Source organism: Equus przewalskii, chromosome 26, assembly GCF_037783145.1.
Source record: "Equus przewalskii isolate Varuska chromosome 26, EquPr2, whole genome shotgun sequence".
Taxonomy (NCBI): Eukaryota; Metazoa; Chordata; class Mammalia; order Perissodactyla; family Equidae; genus Equus; species Equus przewalskii.
In genome coordinates this window covers 17,309,286-17,326,468 of record NC_091856.1, presented here as the reverse complement: position 1 = coordinate 17,326,468, position 17,183 = coordinate 17,309,286, and the positions used below count along the sequence as shown (strand labels likewise).

Genomic DNA, 17,183 nt, shown 5'->3' with positions numbered 1-17,183 from the left:
GAATTGTTTAATTCTGGAATATTCCATTTACTATTTTCGGACCATGGTTGACCATGGGTAACTGAAACCAGGGAAAGCGAAACTGCAGATAAGGGGGGACTACTGTATAGCCCTATCATCACCTTAAATTGCAATTCTTCACTGGTACCTCCTCTGTCTCCTTTCCTGGACCTTGAGTGCCTAGAAGGAGGGTAATCTTGTTCATCTATGTAACCCCCAGGGCTAGCACGAGATAGGCCCATAGAAATCTTTGAGGAATGAACAAAAAGTCCAAGTGCCCTTCACAACTGCTGATGCAAGTCATGAAATAAACAAGATTTGCTTGACCACACAGTGCAGAGAAATGCTGCTATATTGCATTTTTGCAGTATAGACGATGAGGCCAGCAGGATGACAAGCCCAGTTCCTTAGAGCACAAGTCTGCCTTAATTAAATAGCCCTAAAGAAGGTCTAGGCTTTCATTTTTACAGTAAAAACAGCTATTCCACAACCATTTTTATTCTAATTACAGTAAGACATCATTTACCTGGAATGTCTGAGAACTGACCTGTCCCAGGCTAACGTCATTTCCAGAATCGAGATATCAACTCCTAAGGAACACAATGCCTTACACAGCACATAAGACAAAGAAGTCACTCAAACTCTTGCAGAATAAATTCATCCTAGCATTTCAAGTATCAGTATAGTTTATTGATGTTAGTAAGAAATTAGCTTTATAAGTATATTCACCCTCCATGGGGAAAGGACAGTCTTTTCAGCAAGTAGTACTGGGAAAACTGGATATCCACATGCAAGAGAACTTCTTACACCACATACAAAAGTTAACTTAAAATGTATTAAAGACCTAAGCTAAGACCCAAAACTGTAAAACTCCTAGAAGACAACATAGGGAAAAAGCTTCATGACATTGGACTTGGCAGTGATTTCTTAGATATGACACCAAAAACACAGGAACAAAAGCAAAAGTAGACAAAGGGACTACACCGAACTTAAAAACTTTTATGCAAAGGACACAATCAACAGAGTTAACAGGCAACCTATGGAATGGAAGAAAATATTTGCAAATCATGTATCTGATAAAGGGTTAATACTCAGAATATAAAAAGAACTACACGTCAGCAACAAAAAATCAAATGATTTTACAATGAGCAAAGGACTTGAACAGACATTTCTCCAATGATGATATACAAATGGCCAACAAGTATATGAAAAGATGCTCGACATCACTAATCATCAGAGAAATGCAAATCAAAACCACAATGAGGTATAATCTCACATCCACTAGGATGGCCACTATCAAAAGGAGAGAAAATAACAAGTGTTGGTGAGGATGTAGAGAAACTGGAATCCTTGCGCAGTGTTGACAGGATTGTAAAATAATGCAGCAGATATGGAAAAGACTATGGAAGTTCCCCAAAAGATTAAAAACAGAATTACCACATGATCCAGCAATCCCAATTCTGGGTTTATATATCAAAAAAAAATTGAAAACAGGATCTCAAAGAGATATTTGCACACCCATGTCTATTGCAGCATTATTCATAATAGCCAAGAGGTAAAAGGAAACTAAATGTCCATCAATGGATGAATGGATAAAGAAAATGTGATATATGCATACAATGAAATATTACTCAGCCTTTAAAAGGAAGAATGTCCTGTCACACCTACAACATGGATGAACCATGAGGATATTATTCTAAGTGAAATAAGCCAATCACAAAGAGACAAATATTGTATGATTCTAGTTCTATGAGGTATCTAAAGCAGAGGTATCAAATTCATAAAGACAGAAAGTAGAATGGCGGTTACCAGGGTCTGGGGAGACGGAGAAAGGGAGAGTTGTTGTTTACTGGATATAGAGTCTGTTTTGCAAGATGAAAAAGATCTGAAGATCTGTTTCACAACAATGTGAATGTACTTAACTCTACTGAACCGTATACCTAAAAATGGCTGAGATGGTGTAAAAAAAAATCAGGGTATTTACAACCATCTCATCGTACATTTATATCTAAAACTACCATTAACCTCGAATGTCAAAATTATTGTAGGAAATTAAATAAATTGTATTCAATGTCTTTTAAAAAAAAAAGTATATACGCCTAAGAAACAACTCAAATGGCCATCAACTGATGAATGGATAAACAAAATGTCGTCCATCCATACAACAGAATATCATCCACCCATAAAAAGGAATGAAGCATAGGGGCTGGCCCCGTGGCCGAGGGGTTAAGTTCACGCACTCTGCTGTAGGCGGCCCAGTGTTTTGTTGGTTCGAATCCTGGGCGCGGACATGGCACTGCTCATCAAACCACGCTGAGGCAGCGTCCCACATGCCACAACTAGAAGGACCCACAACGAAGAATATACAACTATGTACCGGGGGGCTTTGGGGAGAAAAAGGAAAAAAATAAAATCTTTAGAAAAAAATTTAAAAAAAAAAAGGAATGAAGCATTGATACATACATATGACATAGATAAACTTTGAAAACATTAGGTTCACCTTCTTGCTTAAGTTAGTGGGAGCTGGATTTCTATCATTTGCAAACAAAACTCCTGACCAGCACATTCTTGAATCCAATGAGTCAAAGACCTACTGAAACTGCTCCCCCATCCTTCCATTGCAACAGCCTTCTCCCTGGACTCCCTGCCTCTTGGCTCCACCCACCCTAGCCCCGCTAGGGGCTCTACAGTCACAGTGACCTCTCTAACACAAATATGGCCCTGCGCCTGCCCTGTCTGAAATACAATCAGCCTCCCAATCACTTGGGATAAAGCCTTACTATTTGCCATCATAGACCACAATCTGCCCACTACCTACCTCTCCAGCTGTACTGCCCACCAACACCCTCACACACCGCTCAGCAAACTGACACTGCTAAGCTTGTCAAAAACACGCTGGTTTTTCTGCTCCAGTTACTCTTCCTCCCTGTGTCCATCTGTAAAACATCCACTTCTCCTTCATTTTCCAGCTCAAACATCATCTCCTTTGGAAAAGCCACCACTCTCCTAAGCACGGTCACTCCCTACTTCATTCCCTATATGTCATTTTCATAATAACTGTAGTAGATGCTGTCAGTGCCCCATCCACAGCCCCTCGCCCTGATCAGTTCAGTGCCCACTGGCCTGACTTCCAACTGCCAGCACCTGCTCTTCTTGGCCTGAGTGCTTCCCCTGGCTGCTGAATCTGCTTTGCCCAGCCATGGGGCAGGCTGGAAAGCACCTGGGGATTACTGCCCAAACACCCTACTCACGCAGAGCTCAACCAATGAGTGACGAGCATTGCTGTTTAAAGACCCCAGCTCCCTCACCCAGGGTGGGGATAACCAGATGCATGTTCTATACAGGCCCCCAGGGTTCCCCAGGAGAGGAAAGCTCCAGCCATGCCCAGTGGAACTGGCTTGGTGACGTACCTTTTACTGGTTGCCTCCCCTTCCCTGCCACACTTTCCTTCACCTCTCAGATAAACTACTGGCAGTTAAATCTTCTCTCAGGGTCTACTTCTAAGGCAATAAGAACACCTGGCATTTTCACAGTATTTACTGTGTGCCAGACACGATTCTAAATATTCATTTATTCTTCAGAACACCCCTGTATAATAACGCAGAATTTAGACAGGTGGACACTGGGGCATTACAAGTTTAAGAAACTTAACCAAGGCCGCAGAGCTAGTAAATACATTTAGCATTTTTCACATTCTATTGCAACCACCTGTACATGTGTCTCTTTTTGCACTGGACCATGAACCTCTCAAGGGAGAGACCTTTTTTTCATCTTTCTCAGCGTCCCCAGCATTTAGCACAGAGCTACACACATAGCAGATGCTCAAGAGAGATGGGTTTTGAAAAGCATCCGCACTCTGCTACCCAAATATGCTGTGTGCTTTTCCTGCCTCTGTGCTTTTTCTCAAACAGGAGCCCTGAAACACTTTTTCTGCATATCCCTCTTGCCCTTGTCCATTCCCCCCTTCCCAAACACACACACGACAATAATTTCTGATCCTTGCTCTGCGGCAGCCAAAATGAGGAACTCTGGGCGGCAAGGCAGACATGAGCCAGCATGTGACCCCTCTAATACCTAGTGAACAAACGCAATTGCTCACACATGAATTACTGCACCTTGGCCAAGCTGTTCTTTATGTACTTCTTTTGAGAGACTCTCATTTATCACAGAACATCTGTCTTCTCCGTAAACTTTCCCCCATCCTAAAGGGCTTTCCTCAACCCTGTTTTTCCCCCAAGCTACCACCCTTCCTACTACCAAACTGCTATAACTGCCTGCCTGATTGTCAAAACCCACTTTGTCTAAGTTCTGACTTCAACCTCTGCATCTTCCACTCCCATCTCTGTTGGATCAACAGGAGTTACACATCTTTATAGTACAGAAGAGCTTCCCAGAGGCAGCTTTTGTGCTAATCCTTGAATTCTGACTGGGCTTTCAACAGCAGGGTTCTGTCCTAAACTCCTGACTTCAAACTGCATCCCAGCCATCTCACACCCCCTCTCACACTTGCTTCCCAATCTGTGTTCCCCCTCTCAATGAGGGGACCAGTCAGCATCTGTCCCCCACACTAGAAAACCAGTCATCCCCACTATACCAAAACTAGTCATCTTTACATTTTCTAATCTTTCTTCTTCCAGGCAACCATTCCAACCTAAATCAGGATAATATCTTCCTAACCTACCTCTTTCACAGCCAGTCTCGCCCCAACCCAAGCACTGATCACACATTCCCCTGCTGAAAAACCCCCTAGGCTGGCTATTGCCTAAAGAATAAAAGCCAACCTCCACTGCACAGCATTCGAAGCAGTCTCCCACCTCCTCTCTCACTAATCCCCACGTCTAACTCTCAAAGCCCGCTCTCGACATGACCCAGCTCAATCAACCTAACAGGCACGGGTCTTTTTCCAGCTCAGGAGCTTTGCTCCAGCTCCTCCGTCGGCCCCTGATGCTTCCTCCATCACGCCCCTGGAAGCCTCCTCAGACTCAAGGACCTCGGGAAAACACACCTCTGCCACCTCTGTGGATTTGCAGACACACACCCCGAGAGAGTGGGGCTGACAAGAGGAATTAAGCAGCCCCTTCTCAATGCTCCCAAAGTAGAACTCAATTTCCACTTCACATTTGAAGATAATGTATTGATTTTTTTTTTTTTTTTTAAGTTTCAAGTGACAAAGCACAATGAAAAGAGTGTGAACTAAAGGGAATTCATGACCTCCTGTAACCAAGAAGCACAGGGAGCAGTGCCGGCTTCAGGAATAGCTGGCACAGGTGGATCCAGGATTCAAGTGATCTTCCGGGCTCGTCCCCTCTTCCTTCCCAGCTCTGCTTTCCTCTCTGGTTTCAGTCTGAAGCAGGCACTCTCCACATCACAGGAAACAAAGGTTCACGATCTAACAGAAAGACAGACTTTTTCCCCCAGCATCCTTCTGAGCAAATCTCAGGAAAGACTGTTTGGCTCTGCCAGGGTCACGTGTCCACCAAGGAGGATATTTTGGCCAACAGAAGATACTGATGAAAGACCAGAAGACAGGATGAGGAGAGAAGCCAGGTGTTTGTCCCCCAGTTCTAGGCCCTTCTCTCTAGTTCGGATAGCGTCCCTGGCAGCAGCTGCTTCCTCTCCAGGGCTCCCTTCCTCTGTGGTCCCCACTCTTGTTGAACAGCCCTGCCATGGTTCTAGTTCCCACAGAAGCTCCTGGATTGCGCTAACATCACTTCCTCCCATTGACTCTCCAGCCATGAGGGTAACTGCAGCTTCCTGCTATTGCTACTTTCTGGGTTACTCACCATCCCCTGCTGGACTTCCCATGTTTCCATCCATGTAACTAATTCCCTGTATTATTGTCTCTCAGTCTGAAAAACCTGCAGTGGTTTTTATTCCCTGACCAGAACACAACTGATACAGAAATTGACAAAGAATAGGCAAAAATGGACAAAGGAAATGGGGAGAGTAGAATCTCAAGGAATAACAACCACCACCACCCCCGTCACATTTATTAAAGGCTCACTATGTATCAGCCACCGCTCTAAGTATGAACTCACCAGATCTTCATATTAACCCTGTGAAGTAGAGACTTCTCTTATCCCCTTTTTACAGATGAGGAAACTGAGGCTCAGAGAGGTTAAATAATTTGCTGTTACAAAGACTGTAAGTAGTGGGGCTGGGATTCAGATCCAGACAACCTGGTTCCAGAGGGCATACTCTAAAACACAAGGCCAGGAGAAGAGTGTTTCCAACAGCGGGGCACTCAACAGGATCAAGCGCTGCCCACCAAAAGGTCAGGTAAGATAAGGACTAGGCAGCATCTACTGGATTTAGCAATAAGGAAGTCACGAGGGACCTTGAATAGTAAAGTCAGAAACCAGACAGCAGTAGGCTAACAGTAAGCCAACGGTTAGGAAGTAGAGACAAGAGGAGAAAATCTTTTAAAAAAGTTTGGCTGTGAAGAGGAGTCAAAAGATAGGGCATGAGATGGAGGAGAAGGGAGCATCACAGCAAAGTTTTCTTTACTCTTCCTTTGTTTTAGAAACAAGAGCGACCTGAGCATGTTTAAACATTGATGGGAATGAGCCGGTTGAGAGGGAGTCTGAAGACATAGAAGTGAGGCGGGCTGACAAACAGCGCGGGGTCTCCGAGAGGCCAGAGCAGGCGGGTCGTACAGTCCAGGATCAGCCTTAAAAATCTCTTCTACTGCAGCAGGGGGCAAGAAAGAAAGGACAGGTACAGGGTCAGTTCATTTTGTAGTTTAGTGAAAGGAAGTTCTTTCACGGTGGCTTCTAAGGGAGGCCATCAGCAGAATGGGAGGGTGGAGTAGAGGGGTGGAAGGTGTGAGGAGCAGAGAAAAGCTTCAGATGAGCCAGACAGCAGAATGGGAGCCTCTGTAGAAAGGAAGGGTGACCAGCACCACTGAGGTCCCAACAGTGGTCAGAACCTGAGATTTTGCACTGGCATCAATTCTCAAGGTACCCCCGCACCCTAGGTGTAGGCAAAAGACATGAAGAAATGGAATGACCCAGGTTGAGTGTAAAAGCGGAAGAGCAAGGGAACTGAGTAAAGGACAGGGACAGGAGCGAAGGACCAGATGAGCCACAGAATCTGAGGAGGGACGTGAGCACAAGAGGTCAGAGAACACGTGTCATCAGTTACTGCTGCCTGAGAGAAGGGTAAGGCAGGAGTATCTGAGGGCATTATTTCAGAGCTGGAACAGTTCCAGGCATTATAACACAAGGGTGTGGCCATGGGAGAGGGCAGCTGAACTGAAAAGAGGGGAAGGTGACTGGGAATAGGGTCAATAAACTGACAGTTTTGGAAATTTGGACAGGGTCCCCCAGATGAGGGCACGATGTGAGAAGACTAGTTGGAGTCTAAAGATTTTAATGAATAAGAGTGAGAAGTAGGGAAGTTAGAAAATGACAGGGAAGAAAAAACGAGTGGAACGTCTGTAATAGACATGTGTTGTTTCTGCTTGTCCAACAGTCATGCGTTCCTCCTTCTAGTAACATCATCCTGATTTTGCTTTGGAAACCATCTCCTTCCTCCCCAGGCACAGAAGGGGCTTCCAAAATACTAGTAATATTCTATGTCTTAATCTGGGGGGTAGGAACATGAGTGTTCATTTTATTATTCTTTTAACCGTATAAATACATTTTATTCTTTAAATTATACAGATACATTTTATATACTTTGTATATACATTTCAGAGTTAAACATACAGAAACTTCCCTTCGCCAGGCTCCAAAGATAAGGACACGTCCAGGTCTGGGCAATCAGTTACAAAGATTAGTTTCAGCGCCTGACCCAATTTAGGCCCATGAGACACCAGCCCAGAGCTTTTGCTGGAACAATCGGGAAAGAGGTGCTCTCTTTCTGCTGGAGTTGTGAAGCTTTTTTGTAGAATATATGCCTTCACCAGTTTGAGAATTAAGCTAACACAGAAGAAAGCAGAGCCAAGAGATGGAAAGCGACAGATTCCTGACATCATTTGAATACCTAGTTCCAGCCATTCCCGAAGCCAAAATACCTGGGGCTTTTCAACCACATGAGCCAGCAGGGTCTTTCTTTTCTTCAGCCAGTTTGTGTTTGGTTTATGTCCTTTTAACTACAGTCATGCATCGCTTAATGACGGGGATACGTTCTGACAAATGCATCGTTAGGCGATTTCGTCACTGTGCAAACATCATAGCATGTACTTACACAAACTTAGATGGTATGGTCTACCACACACCTAGGCTATATAGTAATAATCTTATGGGGCCGTCGTATATGTGGCCCTTTGGAAATGTCATTATGCAGCGCATGACTGTAAAAAGAAACCTAATTCAGTGGAATAGCCAAATAAAGGATTCTTAATTCAAGAGACGGTGGGGTCCTTTTTAAGACTTAACTCAAACCATGCCCTCCTTTTGCTCAAGACCCTGCAATGGCACTCAAAGGAAAGGTCAAAGGGTTCAGGGTAGCCTAGCAGGCCCTATACAACCTGGCTCCCTGTTCTCTCTGCGCCAGCCACACTGGCCTCTGGGGTATTCCCTGACACACAGGCAGGTGCCTTCAGGCCTCTGCTTCGGCTGTTCCTTCCACTTGGATCCTCCTCCCGACGTCCACCTGCTAACTCCCTCACCTCCTTCAAGTCTTGGCTCATATCTCAAGTTCTCAAGAAGGTTTACCTGAATCCCTCTTCCCACAGCCCCTTCTCCCCCTCCTGCCCTAGTTTTTCTTCCTTCCACAGCAGTTACTATACAGCATAGTATGTACTCACTAAAATGTACCCAGTGAGGGCAGGGGTCTTCAACCCTTGATTCATCTCAAGTTCCTAGACCAGTGCCCAGCTTACAGCAGGCCCTCAAATATTTGCTGAATGAACAAGTAAAACGACATGAGCCTTGAAGAAGGAGAGCCTGGTTTGTAAAAGGCAGTGGAAGGAGAGGACGCTGACCCCCATCTCCTGATCCTGATATAAGCGGAGTATAGGAGGAAAAGACACCTGCATTTTGAAGACTTCAGAGGAAGCAGGGACCTAAGGGGGCAGGAAATAGGTAGAAGAGTTCGATGAAGAGGTTTCGGGTGTGGGAAGGGCTGTTAACCACAGCTGGGGCTTGAGAGGGTTTGGTGTTAAGTTTCGGGAGGCACACAGGAGCTGGAGCCGGAGTCAGGGGTGAAACTGCTCAGAGCAGTTTGCAGATGAAAGTAAAAAAGAGAGATGGGCCAAGTGGTTTATTTACATTTTAGGTGGAGATGAAAGAGGTAGTGATGGAAGCTTGATGAGTTTAGCTGACATCAAAATAATCAGCCCTAGCAACTCCCAGTAGATAGAAAGGATGCCTCCCATCGCACCATGGTTTGAATGATTCTAGAAGGTGGTGGAGGGACAGGCCATCACATTTGGTCTTTCACCCCTACCCAGCATCCCAGAGGCCATTCAGGAGTGTCTGCTGGACCGAGACACAAGGCTTTCCTGTTTGTGGCACCATCCTGGACCCACAGAAAGCAATTCCCCTCCACATAATACAGCAACCCTGCACTATGAGCAGCCTATCATTCTCCAAGCTCAGAACTGACTCTGAACCAGGCCCTCAGGATCACAACCCCAATGTCCAAAAAGGCAAGAAAACAGACTTCTTTTCAAAGACAGACCATAGCACGTCCACTTTCCCACCTGCTCTTCCATGACCCCCACGCTGCCAGGCAAGAGAAAGCAGGGCAAAGGAGAGGCTTCCTTCCACGGGTCCTGACTCACCTCTGTTGCTTGCTAGCTTCCCTCTGCAGAAATTCTCCTGAGTTATAAGCATATGCGTATGCCCAGATTCAAGGAAAATATTACTCCCACTCAGAGAAATTGCTAAGCCTCTAAGGAAGAGTGGCTTACTATAAATCAGGCCCTTGGGAGTGATGTCATTTTGATGCTCCTCATAGCTGTAAGGAGACTTATTAAATAATAATTAATAATAATGCCTTCAAGACTGTCTCTCTCACAGAACTGTCCCTGTAAAGGAAGCCAGAAGTACTTAGACTTAGGCCTAACTTCTGGCCTGCCAGCTAGATCTTGGCGGTACAGGGCATTTGTTCTCCCAGTACACACCAGTAAACTGCCCATATGTACTTCTGAATCAGGTATCCTCCAAGAGTGGATCATTAAGCAAATATTTAAAATAGCCACCTGTGGTAGCCAGCCTCCAAGATGGCCCCAATGATCCCCACCTCCTGGTATTCAGACCCTATTCCCACACTGTACCAGCATTGGTCTGTGTAACCAAGAGAATATGGCAGAAGCACGTCACTTCTGTGATTAGATTACACAAGACGGTGGCTTGAGTCTTGGGATCGCTCACTCTCTTGGATCTGGCAGAAACCAGTTGCCATGTGAAGCAGCCTATGGAGAGGAACTAAGACCTGCCAAGAGCCACGTGAGCGAGCTCAGAAGCTGATCCTCCCCCAATCCAGCCTCCAGACAGCCGCAGCCTGGAAGACAGACCGGAATCAGAACCACCCAGCTAAGCTGCTCCCAGATGTTTGACCCCCAGATACTTTTTTCAGGTGCTAAATGTTGGAGTAATTTGTTACACAGCAACAGATAATTAATTCACTATCCTACACAGACCTAAGAAGGAAATCAGAAGGTTTAACCTGAGTTCCTCTCCTGCATGCAGTTAGGTCTAAGTTCTCTGTCCACAAGAAAGCAACAAATTATCCAGTCATTCGATAACTATTTCTTGAATGCTAAATATAAGCAAGGTAATTCCAAGCAACATTAAGCTTTCCTGTAGTTTATAATCGCCTGGAAAATAAAGAGAAATAATCACAAAGACACACACACAACACACACACACCCTCAAGGTGCTCAATGCATTGGTTTCATTAGCTTTTTAATTCTTCATCCTCCCCACTCACTACTTTCACAAACTGTCTCAGGAAGATAGCTAGTTCCTCCTCCCTGGTTATTCTGAGTGCTCAGTGCATTCATACTCATTTTTACCGTACCACACCCTCTCCCATCTAAGAAGGAAAGAAAGTTAGGTCCCCTAATTCCTTTTAGTACTGGGACAAGGAGGAATTCATTTCCTATTTTACTGAGAGGAGGAAACCCTGATCACGAGGAGAAAAATTCTAATTTCTGCAATTAGTGACTAAGTGGCAACAGCAGCGCTGATACAATGAAGGCTCGAGTCCCGGTCACAGCTGAAATGGAGATGGGGAGGGGGATGCCAGCCCTTACCCCTCGCTGGACTCGGCTGTCTCTCAAAGCAGCAGGAGGCTGACGCTGCTCTAAGAAAATCAGCCTCCCTCTGCACAAAGAAGGTGAAAGGGCGAGCTTCCTTTTCATCCACCACAAAACCAGCCTCTGGCAAACCTAAACAGCGTGGGAGGCCGGCAGAGGTGACGGGGGCCCGACAGAAAACCACAGCGAGACTTCCGTCCCGCCGCGGCTGGGGTCTGAGTCAGGTGACTCCTCAGGGCGCACATCAAACCTAAACAAAGATCACTCTCCACATGACAGACAGGGGAAGACAACGACTCTGGCGGTAAGACCAAGGCTGCCCAGTCCTACCACGAAAACCATTAACTCTCGCTCCTTTCAGTCCCAGGAAACTGGAGGAGCTACAACTTATTAGGCAGTTCAGCCTTCAGGGATGCACCTGGAGGAACATGGGACCCCATCTCAGGATACAGCGCCGAGCCCTGCACACACGCCTCAGTCCCCAACACGCAGGCGGGACCCCTCCCCACCAGCTGTCACCGGCGCACACGACCAGTCACAGCAGAGCATGCCTGTCCCCCATGACCGTTCCCCCTGCAGCTGCGACCCCGCGGGGGCGGCAGAGAGGAGACGCTCCTTCCGAAGGCTCTGGGGGCGAGCGCACGCCCACCCCCGGGACAGGGCGCCAGGGTGGGCGCGGCCCGGTGCCGAGGGGGGCTCCGGATCCACCATCCCCCTCTGGAGCCAAATGAGCCTCCCGGTCCCCAGTCCCGCGCGCCCCACCTTGTCGCCGAAGCTGCGGGCCATCAGCAGGTCCGGGCTGGGCGTGCTGTCGCCGCCCACGGCCTCCTCGCTGCTGGAGCCGGCCAGCGGGTGCGGCATGTCACGCAGGGAGTGGGGCCCCGTGGACTGCAGGGCCTTGGGGGGCCCGCCCGACATGGCGCACACCGCTCGGGACGCGCCGCCGCCGCTTCCTCCTGTCGCCCGCCGCGGCGGGTGCCCCAGCGCCCCGGGCCAGGCCCCGATCGGCCGCCTCTCGCTCCCAGGCCCTGCACCGGCCGGGCTGGAAGCCTCCGCCGCCGCCACCCGCCGGCTCCTCGCTGCCCGCGCCCGGCTGGGCTGGGCTGCCCGGCGCCGCGCGCCCCAGCTCCACGCCCGAGCCCGCCGGGGGCCGCCCGCACCTTGGCCCGGGCGCCCAGCCCGCACCGCCACGCCACCCTGCCCGCTCGCGGCCCCGCCCCCGCCGCGCCTCGGCGGGCCGGGAGGGGGCGACGGGCGGGAGGAGGGGGAGAGGGGAGGAGCGAGGGAGGAGGGAGGGGGAGGGGGGAGAGGGGAGAGGCGGGCAGCCCCGCCCCCGCCGCCGCCGCCGCCGCCGCCGCCGCCGCCGCCCCGCAGGAAGTGCGCCCTTAACCCTCGGCCGCTGTCCTCCCGAGGTCCAGCCTCGCCTCCGAGAGGCTGGCCGTGTGGAGGCTGCGCGCTGTCCCCAGAGCAAATATTTAACGGAAACCAGGGGTGGAAAAAGACGTTGGAGGAGCCTGTTCCATTCCACCCGCGGTTACCAATGCGCCCACGGGCGGCCACGCCTGAGGCTGGGGGCTTTGGGGCACGCACGTGAGTCGGGACCTTCTGGCCTCTAAAATAACCCAAAATGGCGGGAATTAGGACGCCTATTATAAGAAGGCTATAAAAGGCCATGAGTCTCAAAGGAGATAGAGAACATCGGGTGAGGAACCTAGAAGAGAATTCAAGGAAGCGCAGCGGGGTTTCTTCAAATGCACGCCGAGGTCCCCAGGCCATCTTGCTTCTGCAGTTAAGCCGGGTTTATGGGCGGTTAAACCTCAGAGGAGTGAGCAGCAGTAAATAAAGACAGGGAGTGCTACGAATGATAGATGACTCTTAACCTCACACCTTGACCGAACTGCCTTTGGAAAGAACCGTATTTTTCATGCTTGTATGCTTCCTTCTCAGGCCTTTGGCTGAGCTGGATTCTCGGCTCTGTTTGCTAGCGGAGTGGAGACAGGCCAGGCGTTAGTGGGCTCGTTGGGGTGTAAGTTCGCCTTACCTGTCTCTGCAGCTTGTGTTCTTAGGGCCAAGTAAGTAGAGGTCAGTCATCACCCCACCAAGGACAGATAGATAGGGGCAAGGAAGTGGGTAGGGTGGCTCATGGTGAGGGAGCACATTTCCCCCATCTGTTCCCAAACTCCTTCAGTGTGTCCAGTTCCATCTGACGAACCTTGAAGTTGGAATTCACTGTGGTCTCTAGAAACAAGTGATACTTCAGCAAGAGCAGAATGCAGAGAATTGAAGCTGACCCAAAATGTCACTCGGAGACTCACTGACCTTCAACGACCTTCCCTTATTTCTGCTGTAATTCGTTGGGCTTAGTCCTCAAGTTACCATCCTTTCTCTCCACGCCCCCCCACCGCGCCATGGGTCTGCCTTGGTTGGGAAGAATGCGATTCAGAGGGTAGCGGGAACAATTCTAAATGCTGCATCTGCCTCACAGGAATGCCGATGTCTGGTCCTCTTGGAGTTGGGCAAAATGAATACTTTTATATTCAAGGGCTGTTTACAACCACTACAGACCCTATTATCTGTTCTGATTAGCATTAAAATAAATAGCATGAATATAACTAGAAATTAGTGTTCCATAGATGTATAACATGGATATTTTTATTGAATGGTGTTATTTATTTTAACAGCCAGGCTGCTGTAACATAATGGAGATCTTATTTTATTAAGACCCCGCTCAGTTTTCTCCTCGGGACACCAGGGAACCAGGGAAGAGTGAAAAGAGAGCCACATGTGAATTCCTGCCTAGTCACTATGAGTGGATGACCATGAGTGACTTATCTAACCTTAATAAACCTTTTTCCTCACCTAAAAGGAGGACAGGGAGCAGGTAATACTTACTTCCGCGGTGGTTGTGAGAATAAAATAGCATTCTCTATGTAACAGTCCCAGCAAAATGTTGGCATGGAATAGATCCTCCCTAAATGTTAATTCCCTTCCTTCCCCTCTTTGATGGATTTTCTCTACTATTCTTATGAAACGGTAATGGTAGAAATTTCGTAATTAAACATACTGCACTCCAAACTCCTCTGTTTGCTCAGTTTGGGTCAGAATACCATTTTTCTATGCTCTCACCAAAAAAAAACAAAAACAAAAAAAACCCCAAACCAAACAGAGTTCCTAAAAGGCCTTATGAAACAGTTTATTTATTTTCCAATTTCCTGGTTGGTCAATGGCACCTGGCCACAACGATCCAGTGGGTAGTCATCAAAACTAAAGAAAGTGGACTTCTATGGAAAACATTTTGGTATAAAGTTTCCCGCATTCAAATTTAGCCGAGAACTGCCTATTCATATTCACCATTTCCTGTTGTATTTCAGTGTTCCTTGTGTGGGAAACTGTCAATGAAATAACGTTAAGTATCCCGGAGTCTATGACTATGCTTCTACGAAAAGTTTTCAAAGCAACACGGTGGTGAGGAGGAATATGAAGTTTTTATATCAGAAGGTTGTGGTGTTTGCTGGAATTTGTGGAGAAAGCTTGGATTTCTAGGGCTGAGTTCTGAGGAAGAATTCACTGGATGTATGTGCATGGGGACATGGGGGAGATGCCACCAGAACCCAAGAACACAGCAGGTGGCCTTCCCCCATCCATAGGGAATTGTAGGCTATCCACTTAGGCTGGCATCTTTCAGGAGACAGGGCTTTGGGCCCCAGAATTCTGTAAGCTGGGATCCTGTAAATCTCACTAGCAAGTCTATCAGCGCTTTACAGGAGCACGCAGACCTCAGAAACAAAGCAGAGTCACAACCAAGCACTCTCTCTTTCTCTCCTCTGGTACAGCATGTGCTTAGGCCTTATTCATGTTTGTGTCAGCTGCTTATCCTCTTCTGGTTTTGAATACAATCGTAGCTTTATTCTATATGGCATCCCAAACCCTGCATCAAAATAACATCACCACTTCTGAAGTGGACGGCTGATGAGGACAAAGGAGGTTTTCAAAGGGCATTCAGAGTGACATGTAGAAAGCCACAGAGGGTTGTCTCAAACAAGGGGGGCCACTGAGAAGGCACTATTGCCAACAGAGGCAAAATTGTGTGGACAATTTAATTCAGCCAATGATGTCCCAGGGAAAAGCAAAAGCCAGCAGGTCCACTTGAGGCCAGGACCTGAAAAGTTTTGCAAACAAGAAATTGGACCTTGGGGGCCAGCCGCATGGCTGAGTGGTTACGTTCATGCACTCTGCTCCGGCAGCCCAAGGTTTCGCTGGTTCAGATCCTGGGCGTGGACATGGCACCGCTGGTCAGCCCACGCTGAGGCGGCGTCCCACATGCCACAACTAGAAGGACTTACAACTAAAAATGTACAACTATGTACTGGGGGGATTTGGGGAGAAAAAGCAGAAAAGAAAAAAAAAGAAGATTGGCAACAGTTGTTAGCGCAGGTGCCAATCTTTAAAAAAAAAAGAAAAGAAAAGAAATTGGGCCTTGCCCCAGAACCGGCAGAGGAGAGGCTTGTGGGTAAAATGATAGGATCATTTTATCTTTCCATATTAAAGCTCCTGGCCCCAAAAGCTTGGAGACCCTCTGCAGTAGGTAATGCATGGAGTCGGTGCCTAAGAAACACCTGTGTTTGTTAAATGCAAATTTCTAGGTCCCGCCCAAGAGATTTTGATTCTGAGGTGGGGCCTGAAATCTGCATTTTTTAAACACCCTCCTAGGTGATCTCGTGCTGATGCTGGTCTGTATACTTTGAGAAACACCATTCTCAGAGCTCCACCCATTTCTCTAAACCATAAATTGACATTCCAAAACTCCTTTTGTAAATAGCATTTTTGAAGTGCTTACTGTGGAGAAATTTCCTGTTTGCTGAAAAGGTGCTTAAAAGACAAATTTCTCTTACAATATTCTGTTACAGGATCCTTTTGCCCAAAACTTTTATGGTTATTTTTATTCAGCATCCACCGGTGCTTAAAATTTGGGAGAAGAGCTCAGATGAACTAGTCTATCTGTTGACAGATTCATTTCAGAGCTCTGGCTATGAAGTGTCTCACAATAGAATGGATATTTTCCAGAGCCCCAAAAACTTCTTTGGCTGGCCCTGCGGTCTCCTAGTAACTGAGCCTCATCCGCCCATAGAAATGTAATTCACTGACGTTACAAGTGATGCCTACTACCTGGCTTTCTTCACAAGGAGGCTCTGGAGCGTGTGGGGTGTGGGTGTATATGCATTTTTTTGTGGTGGCTACCCACTTAGGTTGGGCAGGAGAAAATATTGAACTGACAAGTACTGGAAGCTGTGGCATTGAGTCTTGTTAGCAGTGAATCTTTGGCTGAGATGGAAAACCTATCTATTAGCTGTGTGCTCCACAATAGTGTTTTTTGGTTCCATCACTAGGAATGATCCTTAAAAGGATCTAGAAGATGATCATTCAGACATCATAGGACCTGGCAGTTCCACTCCCAGAACACAACAGAAATGCATGTGGATATTCATCAAAAGATGGATTTAGGGGCTGGCCCCGTGGCCGAGTGGTTAAGTTCGCGCACTCCGCTGCAGGCGGCCCAGTGTTTCGTTGGTTCGAGTCCTGGGCGCGGACATGGCACTGCTCATCAGACCACGCTGAGGCAGCGTCCCACATGCCACAACTAGAAGGATCCACAACGAAGAATATACAACTATGTACTGGGGGGCTTTGGGGAGAAAAAGGAAAAAATAAAAAAAAAATCTTTAAAAAAAAAAAAAAGATGGATTCAAGGGGCCAGCCCAGTGGCGCAGCGGTTAAGTTCACATGTTCCGCTTCGGTGGCCCAGGGTTCACCGGTTCGGATCCCAGGTGAGGACGTGGCACCGCTTGGCAAGCCATGCTGTGGTTGGTGTTCCACATATAAAGTAGAGGAAGATGGGCACGGATGTTAGCTCAGGGCCAGTCTTCCTCAGCAAAAAGAGGAGGATTGGTGGCAGATGTTAGCTCAGGGCTAATCT

At 47.6% G+C, this 17,183-nt stretch overlaps 1 protein-coding gene across 1 annotated transcript in view; it reads right to left on the bottom strand.

The window, feature by feature from the left end:
• Positions 1–15,610, bottom strand: part of SNX30 (sorting nexin family member 30) — a 117,387-nt gene extending 101,777 nt beyond the window's left edge. Inside the window, exon 1 of the mRNA XM_008513171.2 lies at positions 11,972–15,610. Coding sequence (XP_008511393.2) covers positions 11,972–12,985 — 1,014 coding nt within the window. The 5' untranslated portion in view covers positions 12,986–15,610. The remainder of the gene's footprint in view (positions 1–11,971) is intronic.
• Between the last annotated feature and the right edge of the window lie 1,573 nt (positions 15,611–17,183).